This window comes from Phyllostomus hastatus, unplaced genomic scaffold, assembly GCF_019186645.2.
Source record: "Phyllostomus hastatus isolate PE091 unplaced genomic scaffold, TTU_PhHast_1.1 phas_scaffold_501, whole genome shotgun sequence".
Taxonomy (NCBI): domain Eukaryota; kingdom Metazoa; phylum Chordata; class Mammalia; order Chiroptera; family Phyllostomidae; genus Phyllostomus; species Phyllostomus hastatus.
Genome location: NW_025334033.1, coordinates 47,446,530 through 47,468,669, shown reverse-complemented (window position 1 = coordinate 47,468,669; position 22,140 = coordinate 47,446,530). Strand labels below are relative to the sequence as shown.

General features: G+C 47.2%; 1 protein-coding gene across 3 annotated transcripts in view; it reads right to left on the bottom strand.

Moving 5' to 3' along the window:
• The window catches only part of SMOC1 (SPARC related modular calcium binding 1), a 132,963-nt gene that overhangs the window by 68,641 nt on the left and 42,182 nt on the right, over positions 1–22,140 (bottom strand). For all 3 annotated transcript variants that reach the window (XM_045822381.1, XM_045822382.1, XM_045822383.1), the window contains exons 2-3: positions 1,878–2,043; positions 626–738 (exon numbers count right to left, since the gene is read on the bottom strand). In XM_045822381.1, the coding sequence (XP_045678337.1) occupies positions 626–738; positions 1,878–2,043 (279 nt within the window). The remainder of the gene's footprint in view (positions 1–625; positions 739–1,877; positions 2,044–22,140) is intronic.

The following is a 22,140-nucleotide window of genomic DNA, read 5'->3' as shown; positions in this document are numbered from 1 at the left end:
TCTAACCAGGGCAGGAGGAGAGGTAGGATTTCCTGAAAAGAAATTTTAAAATCTGTGTGCATGCATATACATGAGTGTATGCACATGCATGCATACACATTAGTGTGCATGCACGTGTGTGCACACACAGAGACACTGCACACCACACACACATCCCACATGTAGTCCAAGAACCACAGCTCACTTTGTACTCAAAGGGATCCCTGCTTCATTTGAGGACTTTGGGGTAGGCAGAAGGGGTGCACAGAGGGGTAGCAATAAACAGTGAAGGGAATACCAGGGTTGCCCATGGAAACTGGCAAGGATAAGAAAAAATAATCAGCCTCCATTTGACAGAAGAGAAAAATGAAGAGGGCCAGCGGGGAGGACGAGGACCATGCCACGCCAGTTTCCTGGCTCAGACTTGTATATGCTTTTTCAGACCCCGCTGCCAGCTGGCAGGGGAAAGTGTGGAGGGTCCAGGAGGGGGGACGTAGGCACCAGAAGGTAGCATAGAGGGTGTCAAAGAGGCCTCAGCTGTTTCCCAGAAAGCCAAGGCTTGGAGGAGCCTTTCCATGCTCAGCAGCCCCCCACCCCCTCGGCCTCAGTCCAGGAAACAGCCTGGGAGACTCGGCCAGGGCCTCACCTGGGTAAAGGAGCCATCCTCGCTGCATTCTGGGACAAACACTGCTTCCTGGGGCTTCTTGGCTTGCTCTAGGGCCTGAGCCCGCTCCAGGCGACACTTGCTCTGGCCGGCATCTAAAAGAGGAGAGGAGCGAGCATATTTTGTACTTCGCTTGGATTCCATAGCAGAGGCACCAAACAAAACAGCTGCCTGGTTCTAAGAGTGCTGAGAAAACCCCACGCCCGTGGCCCATGGGGGAGCCCACAGGGCTGGGACTTTTCTATCGACACAGGGGCAATGGCTAGCAAGGGCCACTGGCCTCATCTTCCCCAGTGTTATTCTTAGGAGAGTGGGGGGTTGTATTTATACCATGTTCTACTTATTTCTTCTCCCAAGTACCCCCACCCTGCTCAGGAAAAATTGTTCCATTACTATTGTTATTCACAGGGTTTATTAAAAAACATGCAAGTCTAAGGGTTCTCAAAGATGTTTTATAGTTCAAAAATGGCAAGCATTTTCTTTAGAAAATCAGAGACTCTAGAGTGGCCTGCTTAGCCTCTCACAATTCCTTTCATGGCTTTAAGCAGTCCAGAATCACAAATTCAAATATCCACAGGGTATAGGAAAGTGACATAAATTAGAGAGGTGAGCTGGGTATGCCAAGGATGTCATTCAGCTTGGAGACACCATAGGGAATGCTGAGGACTGTGACAAACTCGAGAATGTGTTTCCCTTTAAAGGAGGTTGCTGCTACTCAGCTCTAGCCATGTGTTGCCTTGTGGGAGGAAACACAGACCTAATATTCTCAAAGCTTCCAATTTTTTATGAGAAAAACAAACATCCAGATTTTTATGATGCCCATCTCCCAATTTTTAAATGTCTCAAATGTTTTTTAATATTTTTAAACATGTGAGCAGACAGAAAATAAAACACATCTCTCAATCAAAAATTTGAAATCCCTATTCATAAGCCAGGAACACTGTTTTGCCATTTGAAGCATCTCCATTTAGAAAATAAAAACAGAAATAAATAGCACTAGCCATGCAGCAGGGCCTCTCTCTAAGCCTGAGCCTCTGTATTTTAAAGACAGAAAAGTCTCATACCTTCAGGTAGACCAGTTCTTCTCATATTCCCTGGTAGAAAGGGTGGGGAAATAGGATAACACACTGAATAAATAGACTCATTCTGAACTGCCCCCACAGGGAGTGCACTGTGTTGGAAGCTGTAGTGCTCAGGCACCTCTCCTGGGTGGGACAGAGATGCACACACTCACCTTTGCATCGACCTCGATGTACCACACCCAGGGCTGGGTCTCTGCACTTGGCTCGCTGGTACTCACACATGGACTCATAGGACCTGCCATCGGAGGCGCAGATGGGTTTGGGTTGAGTCCTGGAGCAGTGGAGGTTGCACTGAGGGTCGCGGTCACTTATGAGAAACTAGATTGAAAAAAGTGAAAGGGTATAGAGGTTACTCTTGTGAGAAAATCAGGGGTGAGTCCATGACTTACCATACTGGTTTGCTTGAGCAAGCCCAGAATAAAGCCAAAGTTATTAAATCCTAGAAGTGGAAGGGAACAGAGCAGCCACAAAGTCTAACCAAAGAAGACACTTGTGCTAAATGATTCACATGCAGGAGCTATCTCATCAATCCTCCCAACAACCCTATGAAATAGAAACCATCTATTTTGCAGATTTAAAAAGCAGGAAGCTTAGAGAGAGGTAATTTGCCTGGTGTTACATCTCTGTAAGTGATGAATTTGAACCAAGACTGGTCAGAAGTCAAATCAAAGCTTTTACCAAGGAGTTGTTCTGCTTTTCCACCCGTGAAGATGATCACGAGTCATCTCTTTCAACATTTCCCAAATTAGGAACTCCCTGGCAATTTCTAAATTCCATCTTTGGAAAGTTTTATGTATTAGAAAGTAATATTGAGAACCTATATCACATGACTCTACTCCAGGAAGACAAACAATACAATTAAAAAATGGGCAAAGGACATGAACAGACACTTCTCCAAGAACACACAGAGGGCCCAGAGACATATGAAAGGATGCTCAGCATCACTAGCCATCAGAGAGGTGCAAATTAAAACCACAAAGAGATATCACTTCACAATGGTCAGAATGGCCATCATAAACAAATCAACAAACAACAAGTGCTGGCGAGGATGTGGAGAAAAGGGAACTTTAGTGCACTGTTGATGAGAATGCAGACTGGTGCAGCCACTGTGGAAAACAGTATGGAATTTCCTCAGAAAAATAAAAATGGAACTGCCTTTTTACCTGGCAATTCCACTGCTGGGATTCTACCTTAAGAATCCTGAAATACCAATCCAAAAGAACCTGTGCACCCCAGTGTTCACTGCAGCACAATTTATAATAGCCAAGTGTTGGAAGCAATTTAAGTGCTCATCAGTAAATGACTGGATCAAAAAACTGTGGTACATTTACATAATGGAATACTACACAGCAGAAAGAAAGAAGGAGCTCCTACCCTTCATGATAGCATGGATGGATCTAGAGAGCATTATGTTAAGTTAAATAAGCCAGGTGGTGAAAGACAAATATCATATGACCTCACCTGTATGTGGAATCTAATCAACAAAACAAACAAGCAAGCAAAATATAACCAGAGGTATCGAAATGAAGAACAAACTGACAGCAACCAGAGGGGAGGTGTGAGGGTGTAATAGGGGATAAGGGGGAAGGGTTGTCAAGGAACATGTATAAAGGACACATGGACAAAGCCAAAGGGGGGTAGGATCGAGGGTGGGATGTGGGGATGCTGGAGTAGGGGGAAAATGGAGACAACTATGCTTGAACAACAATAAAAGAGAGAGAGAGAGAGAGAGAACCAAATCTGTCGCCCTTGAGTGGTGTCTCACTGCCTTTGTGTGTTCTGGCCCCAGGGCCCCGTCTCTGGCCTCAGGACTTCCTGCTCTGTCTCCCACCACTTGCTTGCTGCCAGTCAGGCACTCCGACTTGCTTTTTCCCCAGAGGAGTCACATTTGTTCTACCTCCAGGCCTTTGGACACACTGCTCTTTCTCCTACCTCTCCCACCCCTACTTCAGATTTTGGCTCCCGTCATCTCTGGAAGGCTTTCCCTGACTACCCCAGGTGAGGCCGGGTCCCCTTGTCTCTCACACCCCACTTTTCCTTCGTGGCTCTTAACAGTTTGTGGTGATGAACTAATTTGTGGCTTTGTCTAACAATGGAAGCCCCAACTCAGGGCCCTGTGAAGACAAGAAAAATGTCTATTCTGCCTGTGAATGTATCCCCAGCATCCAGTGCAGTGCATATCTCTGTGAAGGAAAGCATCCCTGCTGTGGCATTTCCCACACAGCACCACCTCAGAACCAGCTGGCGTGATGCGACAGGCCTGGTCTCCCAGGCTCCTGCCACCCCAGAGATCCCTGGGCCTCTTCTCCACCCCCTGCTCTGAGCTTTCCCCTCCCTTCTGAATTACATGGTGCATGGCAAGGGTCTACAGCTTCCTGCCCTAGCTCCACTTCAGAATTTAAGCCACCTTTGAGGCTGAGGGGTACATGTCTTCCACCCTCAACCCCCAGCCCCTCTGCCACCACAGCCCTCCCAGCCTACAACTGACAGTGCACCAGGGCAAGTTTGGGACCCAGAGGCCCAGCTAAATGCAGCAGGCTTGCCAAGCCTTGGCCAAAGGTTCCTGGATGGGCACAGGACATGGGTTGCTGCAAACAGCAAAGCTATCCTCTCTTTGTCCCTCAGTGTGACTCCCTCAGAGCCATTCCTGATCTGGCTGCCACCTAGAAATGCAGCCAGACCTGGCTCTGTGATTCTCCCTGGTGAGCAGCAGACGCCAGGCCAGATGGTAGGATCAGTGTTCTCATGCCCGATGCTGGCCAAGGGCAGGTTAAGGTACTGCTGTCGTCACACCATTCTCGCCTTGTCCATGGAATTCAGGGCTACTTACATTGAGTAACACCCTGAATTTTAAGACCTATTTGTTAGGTTATTTTGCCATGTGAATCAGCAGGAGCCAAGGAACAGCATGCCCTCTGTTTTCATGGTCACACGAGAATGGAAAGATCTCCCTTCCAACACCTGGGAGAAACAAGGAATTCATCCTTGGTCACAGAGGGATCTGAGAGCAGACCTAAAGTCTGAAGAAGAAGAATAATAGCAGGTGATAATTAGATATCACTTACGATATGCTAACAGATTAATCTTCACAATAACCCTATGAGGCAGGATCTTTTACAATCTTAATTTTACAGATGAAAAAACTAAAGCCCGGAGGAGTCAGGCAACCTCTCTAAGATTAAACAGCATGTACATGGCCATGCTGGCACTTCTACCCATGGCCTGGCCCCAGAGCCACCCTCCTAACACTAAACCACGATGCTTTCATTCTTACAGAGTAAGACTACAGAGCTAGTCTGTAGTGTTACTAGAGTAACACTACAAAAACAATCAACTCCCACCCAACAGCAAAACTGATTCACAAAGTCAAAAACTTTTCACCAAGAGCCTACTGTGTGCCCGATACTAACTGCTGAAGATCTAAATAAGATAGCCCTGCCCACTTTAAGCCTACTGTGAAAAGCACCTCATAGGGGCTTTGTACACACACACACACACACACACACACACACACACACACACACACAACAGGGACCAAGAAAGACATTTTCTTGTTAACAAGGAGGTTACCCAGCTGTGTCCTCCTCAGCTCACAGAGGATGGCAGCTGCAGGCATCATTGTAGCATTGAACTGCAGGCCATTAATTTGGTTTAGAAATGGCCTTCTCTGAGCCAACAGAAATGCGACAGTGGCTGTGCCAGAGGCCAGCTTACTAACTTCGGGAACACTCTGTGTACAACAGACAGGTTAAAGAGCTTCAGAAGAAGCCCCACCTACCCCAACCCATGGAAGCCTTCCAGCTTCAGAAGAGCTCCCAAAGCTTCTGTCTAAAAATTACTCGTCCCTGAGGCCAAGTAAGAAAGTTCTGAGACAGCACAGCGCCCTTGCTAAAGACCATCTTCAATTATCTGTGGTGTTTCATTTTCATCTGTTTTAGGGACCATGTGTGTTTGTGATTGTTTCAAAATAAGAAGGCTATGAGTTCTATAAAATGGAGTTTTGATAGGATGACTTGCTCTAATAGGGCCACCTGAACCTCCCGGGCCCCAAGGGGATCATTGTGGTCCACAAACACTGCGCGTTTGGCTGCTGCCCATTCACCTACTTTTGTGCTCAACAAGTGAGCACTGTGATGAGCCCATGCAGGAGGCATGGGAAGCAGAACAAAACTGACATGGTCCTCCCTCAATCAGCTTGCACCCCGGGGTCGATGAACAGGTAAGATGGCACTGTAAGGGAGCAGGACACTGCAGGACAGGAGAAGATTTAACCCTAGGGTCTCTGCAATGCCACAAAGCCACACAGTCCTGCAGAACGCTCTGCAGTGATGAGCATGTTCTACATCTGGGCTGACCAATATGGCAGACACCAGCCACATGTGGCTATTAAGAACTAAAATGTAGCTAATGCAACTGAGGAACGAAATTTTTAGTTGCATTTCATTTCGGTTAACTTAAATTTGTATAGCCAGATGTGGCTGGTGGTCACTATATTCAAGACCACAGCTAGAGAGGGGAAGGGAGAGAGGTTCACCCTCCCTGGAATTTCCCTCGTTGAGCCATGCTCAGATAGATTAGACCCAGGAGGAGAAAAGAAGCAGATCCTGAGGATAATTTCTACATTCTGAAACTGGACATGAAATCAGCTCATTACTTATGGGTCAGCAGCAGAAATCCCAGGAGTTCAGCACAGTTCACCGGAAGTCACAAAGGCAGATTTCTTTCCCCTCTTATGCCAGTGACAGGAGGCACAGGCTGGAAGTCTCCAGCACCAGCCTGTGGCCTGGGTCAGTTCTCTCAGCACACGGACAAAACTCAGGGTCTGAGTCACCCTGCTGAGACCTGAACCTCAGAGCCACAGAAGTCTGCTGTGGGCTCAAGAGCAACCACGGTTAGCGGAAATTTTTGGTGTTGGGCAGAGGCAAACTGTCTCCCCAGTGAGGCAAACACTGAACCATTTCCCTCTGGGGAAAAATAGTATTTTCATAAAAATCCTCACATACATTCCCTTCCTTCGTCCTAACCAAAAGACAACAAAAACAAAATAATTATGTTAAATATGATTACGTAATAAGGAAACCAAACAAAAGGGGCCGGGACAATTGTGCATTTGCAGTCTTCTCCCGCCCTCTCTCCTTGGGGAGTGCATGATTCCAAAGCAAACACACGACATTCTGTGGTCTGCTCACATTTGTAAAGTAGGACAAGCACTTGAAATACATATAAACAATCCATCCTTCCTACTGGAATAGTAAGCTACCAATGGTGGTGTTCTTCACCTAGAAGAGATGGGGGGGGGAATCAACATTAGACCAACAATCCCTCTGTCTGAAACACATGCACGCTGACCCTGGCCCTGCAGTCTCTGGCAGAGTAGAACGTAAACCCTGCCGCAGCTTTTGCTCAGAGAGACCACTCAGTACCACAAGCTGTGTTAGGTTTGACTGACTGCCAAGTTTCCATGACAATGAAGGCAACAACAGAGGCAGCCTAAGATTCCATCAGGGAAGTGTTTGATTCTTTACAATATGGAGCTGGTTTCACGGTCTTAACTTCCACCTGTACCATGCTGACTTCACCTGTGTGTAACAGTGTACCCAGGTATCTTTCTGGTAGCATGCTTTACCTTTGCACGTTTCCCAGATGTAGAAGAGGGGTAGGAACCACACTAAACAACCAGCACAATGTCCCGTCCACTGGGTTAAGAAGTGAGACGGCCACAATTTGGGACAGCAAGTTGCCTTCCCCTTTACGACATCAGAGTCAAAAATTACAGGCCAAGTGTAACTAATTGGAGGGGGTTTTGTTAATAAACGTATATGTAACACAGCTTCAGGTACTCTCAACATTTTTGCTTCACTTATCTATTGCTGCAAAACAAAATGCTCCCAAACTTGATGGCTTCAAACAATGATTTATAATTTCTCTCCATTCTGTGGGCTGGCTGGGCTCAGCAGGGAGCCTCTTCAGCTCCATGTGGTGTCAGCTGAGGTAACACACCTGGCTGCATTCAGCTGAGAGCTCAGCTGGGGCCCAAACATCCCCGAGGACATCACACTCTGGTGTCCCAGTTGGAGTGGCTGAAATGGCCGGGGGGCTGGCAGGGCCTCTCTCTCCAGCTGGCTTTCCTCTTATTCATGATGACTTTATTCAGTCCTTTATCTCTTGCCTAGATGTTTGACTTTTTGCCCCCAGCTTTTCTTCCCTATTCAAGTTCAAATTCCATACAGTCACCAAGGTTATCACCTTAAAAAGCATATGCTTTCATGCTTTAAGCACCACCATTGGCTTCCTTGAATCTGCAGCTGCATTGTATTCATACTTCTATCAAAATCCTTGATGTACTGCTTTATCATGTATGTGTTTACACATCCAGAAAAGACTGTCTTATTCCTCTTTATATACACAGGACCCAGCAGTGCCTGGTCTAAAGCAGTTGTTCAATACATATTTGAAGAATGAATGGGTGAATAGCAAACCTTGCCTATAATATACCCTAGATAAGAACTCCTTTTCCTATTATTTACTATAAAAAGAGAGGTTCTTTGTCCAAATGTCACCAAAATCTTAAAGCTCTCAATTGAGCATAGAGTAATGAAAGCAGTTCTTTAAAAAAATTTTTTTAACTTCACCCAAGGACATGCTTATTGATTTTCCAGAGGGGGGAAGAGATGCAGAGAGGGAGAGAAACATCAATGTGAGAGAGAAATGTTGATTGGTTGCCTAGAGTACATGCCCTAACAAGGGACTGAACCCACAACCCAGGCATGTGCCCTGACTGGGAACTGAACCCTCAACCTTTCAGTTTACAGCACAACACTCCAACCGAGCTACACTGGCCAGGGTTGTTCCTTTCCCCCCCTTTTTAGGAAACATCTATTACATAAGGACAACCATATATTAAACACAGCAATATTTTTCCTTGAGTTAAAGGAAAGGGGGGAAAAACCCCTAAGTCATTGAAGAGAATGTACCGAAGTGGCTGAGACAGTGCTCATCTACCACAGCACATCATCACTAAGTCACCCTGGAATCCGTTCCCAAGGAGGCTGGCCTTCACCTGAGAAGCACCTCCCACAGCCCCCCAGGAAACCTTTCCACCACCCTGCAGATAACTCCTGTCACCCATAAGTCAGGCAGTAATCTGAGATGCCCAGGGTGGCTGCGCTGAAGTGAGTATAATTGAACAGCCCATGTGATTAGCACTCTGGTTTTTCTGACAGCTACCACATGCATGCACTCCAGTAAGAACAACGGCCAGATAATAAAATGGATTCACTTACAAGTCGGATTTTTCACACCCTGAATCACTTTTTCCACAGAAGTAAGGTTGTAAATAACAGTGAGTTTCCAGCTCCATCCACAAATGCCTACTGGGAAGGGATGGAGAGGGGGACGTGTGTGCCTCCCAAGTAGGGAACAGGTGGCCCCTGATGCCTGGGCCCCTGGCTGGGTGGAATTCCTCAGCCCCATGCCCTGTCCTTCCTGCTCCCAGGCCTGGCACACGCTGGTCCTTCTCCCTGGACTGCTCATCCTTCTGATCTCAGAGCAAATGCAGCTTCCTTGGGGCATTTACTTCCCAAGTAGGTCAGGACCCCTGTGATGTGCCTCTGTACACCCCCTCCTTCCTTCTGTGGCCTTCGTCACACCTGTTAATTAAATGACCAACTGTTCAATTATGTTTCTTGCTTATCCTCCCCACTAAGCTGTAAGCTCCCTGTAAGCAGGAACCAAGATTTGCTGGGCGCCACACTGTGGGAACCCCAGTGCCCAGCAAGGGCCTTGCCCAGAGTGGGTGTTCCACAAGTGCTGATTGATTGAGAGAAGGAGGAGGAAACTGAGGTTCAGCCAGCCAGGTTGAGCTAGCGAGTGGTGGTGCATGTCTTTCAGTCTGACTCTAAAAGCCCGGATTCTCTCCACTGCGGCACACTGCCTCCTTCCATGCAGGGAAGGCAGCCCTGAGGAGCCCCAGAGGCTGACGGAGCGGAGGGGACTCTTGTCAGCTCTGGTGGCGGCCCCTCCTGCGGACAGGAGAAAAGGGCTCTGCAAGCAAAGAGAGCTTTCCTAAGGGAGGGGTACTTTTCCCATCGTGTTTGTAAATCAAAGTCCAGCTCCAGTTTTTAGAACTCAGGCACTGAAGAGCATTTCTGGGAGGTAGATGTGCTATTGAAAGGGGAAAAGAGCCACTCCTGGAGCTGGTGCCTGGAACAGAAAGGAGCGAGCACATTCCAGACGTCTAGCTACAGCTGGGCCTCTCACTCTCCAACCAGGGACTGTCCGCCTCTTGTCACTTGCTTCCTCATCTGCAAAACCCAAGTGTGGCCTTTTTCTCTGGGGCCCGAGCCTTTGGGGGCAAAGAGCGGTTTCCCATTAAAACATCACTCACCCACCCACCCACTATCTCATCCATCATCTGCCCTGAGAACCCACACCCCTGTTTCTGCCAGCTTGCTCTCACCCTTCCCTGACCCCACAGCCACTGCATTTACACAGGTGCAAAGGGGGGCCGCGAGCAGGCGCTCTGAGTGGGCTCCTGAAGATGGAGGAGGGCAGATAAGGGAGGTCAAAGGGAAGGGGCGATCTGCGCCACACAGCTCTGCTCTTCTTCCACACACCTCCGCTGCCGGGCCTGACAACAGCACGCCCCGATTAAAGGGCTTTTCACGCTGCTGAGGGAAAGCAGACATCCCCCTCCAGCTGTTCGGCAGCTGGAACCACTTCTGTTGTTTTAGCCAGGAGAGGCCTGACCTTCGTCACCCCACCCGCCCCTCCTCAAGGGAGGAATTTAGTGGTCACCCCACCCCATCCACCCAGCTTTCCTCCTCCACGGTGCCCCCTACAACCACAGGGATGACTGATCAGGACCCAGGGGTGGGGGGTGGGAGTCTGTCTCATACCAGGTGCCATTGTGGGGGATGGGGGGTGAGGGGAATGGTGGTCAGTTGGGACCCTGGGCTGAAACTCACACAGACCCCATCCACAACCCCAATGAATGCCCCATGCCAGTCTGCTGAAAGGTGGGTGCAGATAAAATGTCACTAAGCTTCCAAAATAGGAAGCATTATTCTAAGTGAAAGGAGCCAGGCTCAAAAAGCTACATACGGTATGATTCCATTTATAAGGGACAGTCTGAAGAAAGCAAAACTGTGTGAACAGAAATCAGATCAGTGATTGCCAGGGATGGGAGGTAGGGGCAGAGCATGATAGAATGGGGCTGGGATAAAACTACACAAATTTGTCAACATTCATAAAAGTGTACACCTAAAAGGGGTGACTTGTACTGCATGTAAATCACATATCAATAAACAAAAAAGAGGAAAAAGCATAAAACTAACAAAAAAATAACTCCAAAGAATGTTTGTTTTGAACAGGAGACCTCCCATAGGCCCCCAAAGGGGTTTCTGGAGATTTTTCTGCCCACCCCCTTCAATCACCAGGCATCGTTGGAGGTACACTGGGGGTTATAAAAATAAACAACAAAGGATCTGTCCCCAGAAGCTGCGCTCGTGGCAAAGACTGACATGTGTACAGTTGACTCCACAGGGACTACACTTTCGAAACCAGCAACCAGGAAGCAAAGCCTAAGTCACAGACAGACAAAAGGGGAGAACATTTGAAAACGGGATGCCAGGAAGTCTAAGATGTGAGGTGGCTAACTCTGTAAAACAGAGAAAGGGAGGAGGGAAGGGGAGCGAAAAAGAACCACTGATGCCCCAGGGCAGTGCCAAGTGCTGGGGACACAGCAGCTTACCCCACGTTCTGTGGGGCAAAGCGAGAGGTTAAGACTGCACAGGCCTAGGAGGGTTTCTTGGAGGGCCATAAACTGGGCTTTAAAGGACTTCCAGGGGCAGGAAGGGATGTCTGAAGGGCAACCTAAGCAACAGCAGCAGGTACACGGAAGTAAAGAAGCAAACTCATTTCAGAAGATAGTTTAAAAATGACCATTTGTGGGAGAAATAAGGCTCCCAGACCAGGCTGGGGGTGAGATCATGGAGGATCTTGAACATTCCCAGTTGTCTTTTCCTTTTTTTTCCTTTTTGTAAAGAATTGGAAGCCAGTGGGGGAAGTAAAAGACAAGATCAGTCCTGAGCTTTAGAAATCTCCGGCAGGGCTATGAATGACAACAGAGAAACCAACTGGGAGGTCATTACAGCTGAATATAACAGCAGGAGGAAGGGAGAAGAAGGGGGACCTGCAGGCCCAGAAGGTGGCTGGGGGAGACAACTGGATGAGATAAAAGCCCCAAGAACCAAACAGCTGTCTGCAGGGAGCGGGAGGGCCGCCTGCGGGGGAGGGTCTGTGCGCCCACACCCCTGGCCTGCAGGACCTCCCCCAGCTCCGCAGGGAGAGGCAAGATGCCTCAAGCGTGCTGGCAAGAGAGAAGAAATGGAGGACGAGTGGAGATAAAAACATTTCTTTGAAGCAAAATAAACGAACAAATAAAACTGAAACTGACTCATAGACACAGAGAACAAACTGGTGGCTGCCGTGGGGGGTGGTGTCTGGGGAACTGAGTGAGAGAGGCGAAGGGACTAAGAAGTACAGATGGGTAGTTTCAAGTAGTCATGGGGAAGTACTACTTGAAAATAACTATGTACGCTGCCAGGCGGGTACTGGAAATATCAAAGGGAATACTATGTAAAGTATATGATTGGCCACTAAGCTACATACCTGAAACCAATACAACATAAAATTGAAAGAGAAAAATTAAAATGTCAATGTAAAGTATATATGTCTTTGAATAAGTGGAGTCCTTCAGCTTAAAAACCATGCATGCAGGTTTTAGCCGGAATTCCGTGGTCACTCACAGGGCATCTCGGTGGAAGGCACTACCTCTTGTTTTCCACTGACAGTCTCCATCGCCAACCACTAGGCAACAGAACTCACAGTCAAGGGCATGGAGAAAGTCACTTGCCCATCCCCGCCCCATCCCTCAAACTCAGCCACCAGCATAAATAAAAACTCCTCTCCCTCCAAATCAAATAAACAGTGTGCTCTCCAGGACCCAGGACCCAGATTTTTTCAATTCTCTCAGCCCACTAGCACTGGAAACAAACAAAGGTTAAGTTGATGGTATTAACAAGGAGCAGCAAAGCGGTTTTGTATTTGGGGTGCATCCAAGGGATTATGGATTACAAAACACAACTCAGATAGGGTTCTGAGCAAAGAGGAGAGGGAAGGTGTTCTTAAGTCCTTGTCTGGATCTCAGTGTCTGGCCCGATCACTGTGTGTCATCCTGATGACACACACATCTGGCAGGAAGCGTTTGCTAAACAAGCACTATCTCTCCACCTGGCAGGAGCAATTTATTCCACTACGGCTAGTAGCTCCTTCCAAGGTTATCCTGAACTCTCCCACAGGCTCAGTCCAGTGACATGCTCCCCATTTTCACTATTATTAAGTTTGGAACTCTTCAACATGTCACTGAGTAACCTGGCTAGTGGCAGTGGGGCCAGAGACTACTGCTGCACACCCTGCCCTGCCCACCATCCTCTGTCCCACCGTCACTAGTAGATTTTATTACCAGTGATATGCGACATGTGTTTTATAACCAAGGGAACGAGCAAGGAGCTCGGTCAGGATTGTGACTAATGACTGGGGTGGGGGTGGGGTGACTGAGATTGGTCTTCATCCCAGCTGGGTGCTGGGCAGCGACTAAGGCCCCCTGGATGGAAGGACCAGGTCCTGAAACAGAATTGTTTTCACAGGAGACTTAGTGAGATTCTGGGCAAAGGAGGAGGTGCAGAATCTGAAAAAGGTGCTTGAGAGATTCAAGATCGCTTTCAAAGACTCTAGGCACACAGAGAGCTGTTTCAGGGCCTAGGTGACAAAGAGACACAGAAACAAGGCAGGTCCCTTTCCCCACCTCTGCATGAAACCTAGCGCTGCCCTGGCAGCTGAATCAACAGCTTTGGCAGCAGCTGTACACAGTTCCACTGGCACAAAGTCGGGTGTTCGCAGGATGCGCACTGCCAGCAATGAGGTTCCTTTGGACATGGGGAAAAATTGTGACTGGTTTGTGGAAATATTTAAAGTACCCCAAAGTAGGAACTGAGGGGGATCACTGTTTGAGCAGATGAGTCACTGTAATTTGGGAGTAAAGGTAAATGTGGTGCCATTTTATAATCACAGACAGAAGAGGCTTGGAAATTCCAGTTATTAGAACAAAAGCTAATGCGAGTGCAGGTCCATTTAGCAGGCTGTGGGAGGCAAAACAAGCAGCACTGAATTTGGGAAGAATTTGCAAAGGCCAACCAAGGATCCAGAGATCAATTTTCCAATGTGGTTGTTATGCTCCCAGACAGGTCAACAAAAATACCTCAGGAACGCATAATGTGGCTGAAATAAAGGTAATCACACTTGGCCCAGAGTAGGGTGGAGAGTCTGAGGGGGCCAGGAGTTAGCCAGTCCCCCAGTAGAAAGGGCCAGTCAACTGAGTCTGGTCATGAGCAGAGGCATGAGTGTGTGCACATCCACGTGCATACTCACACACTCAGGATTGTCTTTAGGGGGCAAATCCACTAGCCCTTGTTCAAGAACACACATTGAAGGAGACAGCTGCTAGCTAAGCTACTTGGGAAAAAAATAGCCCTGAACTCTTTGTTGTCCTCTCCTCGGGGACTTGCTCCGCCCTGTCAGATATAAGTCCTTTGACGCCACAGGGTGTTCCCCAGTCAAGGTGCATGCAGACCCCACTTAGTGAACCTCGCAACACCCAGGGACGTCACGATCATGCACGCCTAGTCCCTCCTACAACTGGCTAGTGTGCCAGGTGAATCCCACTGCCCAGCGTGCTTCCTACCCCCACCCTCACACCAACAGCCCCACAGCATCCTGGGTGATGGCAAGACCCCCAAGCCCCCTTTGAGACTGAGCTCCTTAACCTGAAAGACAGACTCTCATCTTGGTCAAGTCTTTTTTCTTTTTCTTTTTTTTTTAAATATTTTCACTTTTTTTAATATTTTATTTATTTATTTTTAGAGAGGGAAGGGAGGGAGAAAGAGAGAGAGAGAAACATCAATGTGCGGTTGCTGGGGGTCATGGCCTGCAACCCAGGCATGTACCCTGACTGGGAATTGAACCTGCGACACTTTGGTTTGCAGCCCGTGCTCAATCCACTGAACCATGCCAGCCAGGTAAGTCTTTTTTCTTATCTGACTAGAAGGACTGCCTTTAGCCCTCGGGAGTCCACAACTCCAGATCCTCAGTGCTACTGCTATTAGTCCTTTGGCCTGAGAAGAGACTTGTCCACTCACATATTTTGCAGTGAGTCCCCCAGCCTTTGCAGTTACTGCTTCCTTATCAACACAAAGATGCCCCAAACAGCCTTCCCATAGCCCACCTAAGATAAAAAAGAAAACCTTCCAAAGTTTAACCAGAGTGGGAAGAAGAGGCTGGAGTAATTCAGCCTCCCAGACCCTGGGAATTAACTCATGGCTCCATAATAACTAAACAGAGAAATTGGTGTACTTTCAATGTCATGGGATTATCGCAAAGGAAGATGTCATTTTAATTCCTGTTTCATTTGGGCAAGGCTCAGTGAAAACACACACACAGGCTCATATTTGCATCCACTTACGCAGTAGAGTAATTTACAATGACAAGGGAGATAGAGGATGAAATGCTTTATCCATAGCACTTGAGGAAATCCACTCCCTTACAGCACTAAGCCCTGGGGATGAGCTGAGCCAGTACAGACTGAAACAAACAGAAGAGGAAATCCCAGTCTTGTTATGTCGTCAAACGATGTTTGGGCTGGGTGTGCTTAAACTGTGTGTTTCCTTTTATTGCGATTTTCACTGTCATCTTGAGATCCTGCTCTACGGGTGGTGGGCTTCAGATCACAAAACAGAAGCACTTATATTCATGCCCATGAGCACACACGCCTTGAAAGAGAAGAAATATTTTGGCTCATGTGGGACTGCCATGTGCCATAAAACCTGGTGCTGTCAGACCATCTCGGGCTGAAAATCCCCACTGCGTTGCTCAGACAAGGATTAATTACTGCTGTCCAGAGCCCAGGCTCACGTCTTACTTTGCACAAATGTGAGGCTGTTCTGGGCAGGAGAGAAACCCTGTTGACCCAAACCGGGCCAAGGAAAAGTAAATAGAACCATGTCAAATTCTACAGGCGGGAATGGACGATTAGCGGAAAACCAAAGCAAGCCCACTCCTGAGGCAGAGAAAGAATGGTCCTCCCATTTTCCAACCCTTTTAGTTCCTGGACACAGAGAAAGCCTTTCTTTTCAGGATTGAAACCTGTATTTAACTTTTGAGGATCTTTTTCTTCTGGCTCAGACATTTATAACCCTTCAGTCCAGATTTCCCTGAAACACTGGACCTGATTGAGAGGACACTTACCGGTACCTTTGCAGCAGCTCCCACCTGGGAAGCAGCGAGACACAGGGGGTAGGCCGACTGCCCAGGAGAGCCCAAGGAATGGGCGCCCCTGGCTTTCTCAGAGACAGCGCGTACAACAACTTGGCAGTAGAAGGCTCCAAAGTGGTTCTCAAGACTTCTTCTTGGACAATGGAATGCTCACAATATAAAGTTAAATAAAACCAAAGCAGACTATGAAACATATATGTGCATGTGTGCAGACAGAAAGATGAGAGGCATGCACATATATGCACACACACAATACATGTAGGTACACATATATACATGTATATCTTCCCCTCCAAAGAGCAAGAAAGGGGAGGGGGAGAGAAAGAGGACAAAGATAGAAGGAAATGCACCAAAATGTTAGCAGCGGCTACTTTAAACGCTAGGAATACACATGGGTTGGCTGGTTTGTGTTCCCTTTGCATTTTTCTTTATTTTCCAAGGTTTCTACCATATGCATGTTTTAATGGGGTTGAGGGTGAAGCACATACAAAACTCCAAATAGAGTGACCCAGACCTGCTTCTTAGGCAAAGTTGCACCCCAGACTCTGGTGTCACCTCAGCAACATCGAAGCCTGAGAGCCAATGGCCCACACAAAGCCCAGGACTGGAAGAAGTTTGCCCTAGTTTGAAGTGGGAGGGGAAGGCTGTCTTCCTCTTGGCTTCTCTATCTCCCGTATACTGATCAAGTTTCCTGTTCTGCATCACAACTCAGCATCTTTCCATGGGGTGCTATGCTGAGGCCTAATGATAACTCTGCAGCATCTGTCCAGGCAACGGCCTCATCACCACGTCGTCTCCCTCTTCAGTGCAGGTGGCACAGCCAGGAAGTCTCCAGCCTTCTCTATGGAAGGAATTCTGAATCTCACCAGTTGGGATGAGTTTTAACTTTCTGGTCCAATGCAGAGCTGTGACAGGCTTTGCCGGTGGCATTCAGCAGCCTTGCTCTCAAAGGCACACAGGTATCCTGCATCAGCCATCAGACTACAGGGTGAGGATGGGGGGTGAATATGTGGTCATCTGGGACGATGGGGAAGAAGTGGAAATCATGTGGCTAAAAATAAGGCCTTGGAGGACAAGCAGCTCTAACTTGAGGTATGGGAGGGAAGCAGAAGACCATTCCCATCATGGCTAAAGATACCTTTGGAACGAAAATGTCTTTGTATTTTGTTCCTTGCAAGATAAATCAAAATCTGCAAGGCAGTTTTATATCTTGGCTGCACAATCTGCCACATCCATTCACTGGATAAATATTTATCAACTCCTCTGTGGGCCAGGGACAGTGCTTGGGCACTGGGCACAGACTGAGGGACACAGTGACATGGTCCCCACCCTCATGGGCTATGTTGAGTCTACAATCCTGTTGTCCATATTTCACACACAGATGATGTCCTTCTAGATAGACTTGGGTCCCAGGCATAGACCTCTAAGTAGGAATAAACCAAAGCCAGGATGTGCCATCCACATGTTGCAAATTCTGTGGGGGAGGTTCATCTTGGCCTGAGTCACAACACAGGTGCTCCCCACAGAAGAAAATGCCATTTCTGAGCTGATCCAGAAAAACAGATCAACTCTAAAGAGAAGCCAGAAAACTGAGGGCCCTGGCCTACCTCCTGATGTTGCCTGAGCTAATCAGAGGACTCGCGCCGAGTCAAGACCCCAGGCAACTGCCTCGGCCTGGCCTCCAAGAGGATAGGGCCAAGGGGAATGTGCTGGTGCACTTGGTCTTGCATATTCCTTCTAGGGAAGTCGGAAAGTCCTACCAAGTACTGGTGTATTTGAAAGCATTTCCAAAGAAAATGCTTAAAGTAGAAGCTTCTTTGCTTTAAACAGATTCTTCATGCCAGATCTAAACCTGTTAGGGTCTTGGTATTCACCCGAAAATGATCTCAAACACTGTATTTTAGTATGGAAGTTCCAAAAAAAGTCTATCTTAATCTAACATAGACTATAAAGCACTTTAATGCATAGCTAAAATTCCAAAGCACTCTAGGAGAGAGCTAGGGGGAAGAGGCCATGACAGAAATAAATTTGGGGGGAGGCATTCTCATTTATTATATGAAAATAAATAACTGATTTATTGTATGCACCAGGCACAGTGCAAGGCATTTTGCATAAATTATTTTAATTGATCCTGACCTGAAAACAACTCAAGGGGTAATATTTGGCATCCCATTTTGCAGATAAGAAAACAGAGTCTCAGAGAAGTTAATAATTGCTCAAGGCCACACAGTCAGAATCCCAACCCAGATCTGTGACTCCATAATATCCCAGCCAACAAGGAACAACGAACTGTGTGAGGACCCAAGAGATATCCAATGTAGCCTTGGACTATGTAAAGGCTTGGCAACCCAAAAAATAGTCTCCTTGGAAACTCTGGGTGGTGAACACACAATACAATATATAGATGATGTGTCATAGAATTGTACACTTGAAAACGATATGATTTTATTGATCAATTCACCCCAATAAATTCAATTGAAAATAAAAAATAAAAATTTCAACCTGATGTGGTTATGTTCTTGCACAATCGAGTAAAGAAAATGCAGACTTCTAATACCCAACCACCACTTTCTCACCTGCCCCAGCCCTTTCCCTTAAGAAGAATACAGGACAGGAGAGCAGTGGGGAAGAACAGGACTACGCAAAGATTCTGGATATTTCATTGGCCACAGCACCCAGTTGCTAGCAGCAATTTTCCCAGAGCCCAACTCTTCTGCTCCAGTGGTCCAGCTCCACCTATCTGCCCAGCTCCCCCGGCTGGATTGGAGGTGGGGGGGGGGGGTCATTCTGTCTGTCTCTTGGGGAGCTGCTTTCTAATATGGTGAGGTGCAAATATCAGGGACAAAGTTCAGAGTCAATGCCATTCTATTTCTGATGTGAGAGAAAGAGGCTGTCCTCATTTATGCTTTGGGGGGAAGATGGATACCAGCCTAACTCAATACCCCAACTGTCAGCCAGCAGTGACGTTGTTAACAGAAACCACGTCAGAAAAGGCTCAAGGATCTGAGCCTTTCACAGGACACAGCCAAGAAGGTGTTGTATGAGAAGGTCTTAAGAACTGTATCAGGCAGAAAACTCAGGTGTTAAAAGCATACACTGACCCAGTCCCTGGACTGTGGACCTCAATCAAGATACTTCCCTCTGAGTCTGTTTCCTCATCTGTTAAGACAAGGAAATATAGCAGTTCTACTATCAAAGGTTGATCTGAGGATAAAAGGGTAGGTTGGCATTTTAAACATTCTTAGTAAATCTTAGCTATTACCATATTATTTATTCTATTATGAAATAAATCAAGGTTTTTCAAGCTGCATTCTGTAGTTTCATCTCTTGTCACTAAAGATCCTGCAGACTGGTTTGCAAACACAGTTAAACTTTGACTATTTTGAGAAACAGCCACATTTTCTTTTTGTTTTACCTTTGTGTGAGTACATTTCCAATTTCACATTATTTTTTCATATTTTCAATCCATAGCAGGATCACCAAGAACAGCGACAAAAAGTAGTGGAAGATACTTAATTTCTAAAAAGTTATAAATTTTCAAATGGTACATTTTTAAAATGTATCACTTTTAAATTTACTACCTGTAGTCAAAAACGTCTTTCATTTATTTTATGAAAGTAGCAACGCTGAATTTTCTAAATGGGAGAATAATGTTACTAAGACCCCACGATTGCCACCTGAGTCTCCCAAAAAAGTAAACACTCCCACCTTAAACACTTTGTTTTAGACTTCATTCTTCCCAGTAGGAGTCACTGGCATGAAGGAAAAGAGTAAAATAAAACTGTATCTTAAAGATTTATTTTGCTGCTCCAAACAGTAAATGAGTGGATTTAAAAAAAGCCTGTGGTACATTTACACAATGGAACACTATACAGCAGAAAGAAAGAAGGAACTCCTACCTTTTGCGACAGCATGGATAGAACTGGAGAGCACTGCGTTAAGTGAAATAAGCCAGGTGGTGAAAGATAAATATCATACAATCTCACCTATAAATGGAACCTAATCAACAAAACAAACAAGTAAAAATAGAACCAGACACATAGAAACAAGGAACAGACTGACAGTGACCAGAGGAGGGGGGAGGAGGAAAAAGGGAAAAGGGAAAGGGTCTATTTAAAGATCAGGTATAAATGACCCATGGACCTAGACAATAGGGTAGGGACTGACTGGGGAGTGGGGAGGTGGGCAATATAGGGGAGAGCAACAGGGGAAAATTGGGACAACCGTAATAGAACAACAATAAAAAAAGATTTATTTTGCAACAAAACTATACTCTCTTTTTGCCTGTGCTACTCTATGGGTGAAACTCAAAAAACTCTATCAATGTTAAAGTTCTGCCTTACACATATAACATGTGCACTCTATACATACTAAAATTATGATAGCTTGGTTTAATACAAGAGTTCCATGTCTTCAGGAAGTCTGTAAACTGATGTTCTGGCCTAGGTTAGCCTTGCACATGGTATCTCTGAATTGCTCAGAGCTAGCCATGGGGTGATAGAAGGTCGCAAAGGAGGACCAGTGTCCCCAAGCCCCCCAAAATTCCCAAGCCTGATAGGGCAGCCTCTGCTTCCACCCTCCCATCACAGCTCCTATGACTCCTAGGAGAGAGCCACCACTGCCCTGCCAGCCAGCACCTCTCCATTTTCGGCACAGGGTTTCCCAAAGCCCAAGGGCCAGTCCCCAGGCCCACAAAGGCACCCTTGAATGGGGGCTGGGAGAAGAGGGCCGCACTTGTATGAACGATGCTACTATACCTGTAGTCCAAACGGGCACTGATAGGTTCCTATGACTCCCACTGCCCCTGTCCCTGACTCTGTTGCAGTTGTCTTTGTTCCTCATTCACACCACTTCTTTCATGCAGCATCCCCCACTGCACCTCCAGGGAAGCAGAAGGAGGTGTAGGGGCTGAGGGCCACACTACAGCGGTTGGGGGGTGCTTTGCATGGAAGTGCACCCAAACCAGCAGAGGAAGGTCACTCCCTGTGTCTTAGATGTGTTCTAGTTTCCCAGGCATGTGTTCTACTGCAAAACAGACATCCACGTCTACCATAAAACCAATACCTTCCTCCTCTCTGAACGGGCCTTTCAGGAAGCCGTGCCTGTCTTGAAGCTGAGCCCATGGTTCCACACATCCCTGGCAAACCAAAGCACATGGCCGCTTCTGACTAGCCAACTGTGTCTGGGGAAACGTGGGAACAGCAGTGACCGAGGGCGTATCCATTAGGGCATGCTGGCACCATACAACTGACTGTGCACCTGGTTGCTGGTTGGTGAACAGCTCGGGTTTCAGGTAACAGAATGGCAAAGCCACTCTTTGGCTCAGGACTTCCAGAACAGGCAAATGGCTCTGTGACTTCGGCCCGAACAACGTTGGTACGCCCATCTTCCCCAGGTGCCTCCTGCTTCCCTTCTCTCCCCACCCCTTGGGTCCACTTCGGTGATGGCCTGACTATGACTGGGTGGCAGGAGGGAAAGCAGGGAAAGCACTGAGACCATGACAAGATGAGAAGTACAAAGGCAGGTTCCAGCTGAAAATCTGGAGTCTGACTGGAGGCTGACGCTGGAGGTTGGCCATCTGTCTCTCCTCCCCTTTCTCTGCATAAACCTCACAGCTGCCACCACCGCACACCCTGACAGCATCACTCAGGTCAATTTTCTCTGATTTTTCATGGACATCACAAGACCTACTATGGCTACCACCTTTCTTGGTTGTCCTTTCTAAACATCACACTGCTCTCTAGAAACCCTTCCTTACATCTATTCTAAATCTCTCAGGCTACAGTTTAAGCTTACTTCCTGTCGAACAACTGAACAATCATTTCTCGAGTACCCATTAGAGCCCTGATGGCTCCTTCCTTCTCGAAGCTGATGCTCTGGTGGAAGAGAAAAGATCCACAAAGAAGGAGCCATACACTGCCGGCCTCATCACCCGGTCATCAAAAGTAGTGACCGCAAGTGGGGCTCTAGGCTTTCGGAGAAGGAAGAGTTGAAGCAGCTAAGGAGGCCATACAGAGGGTGTGAGAT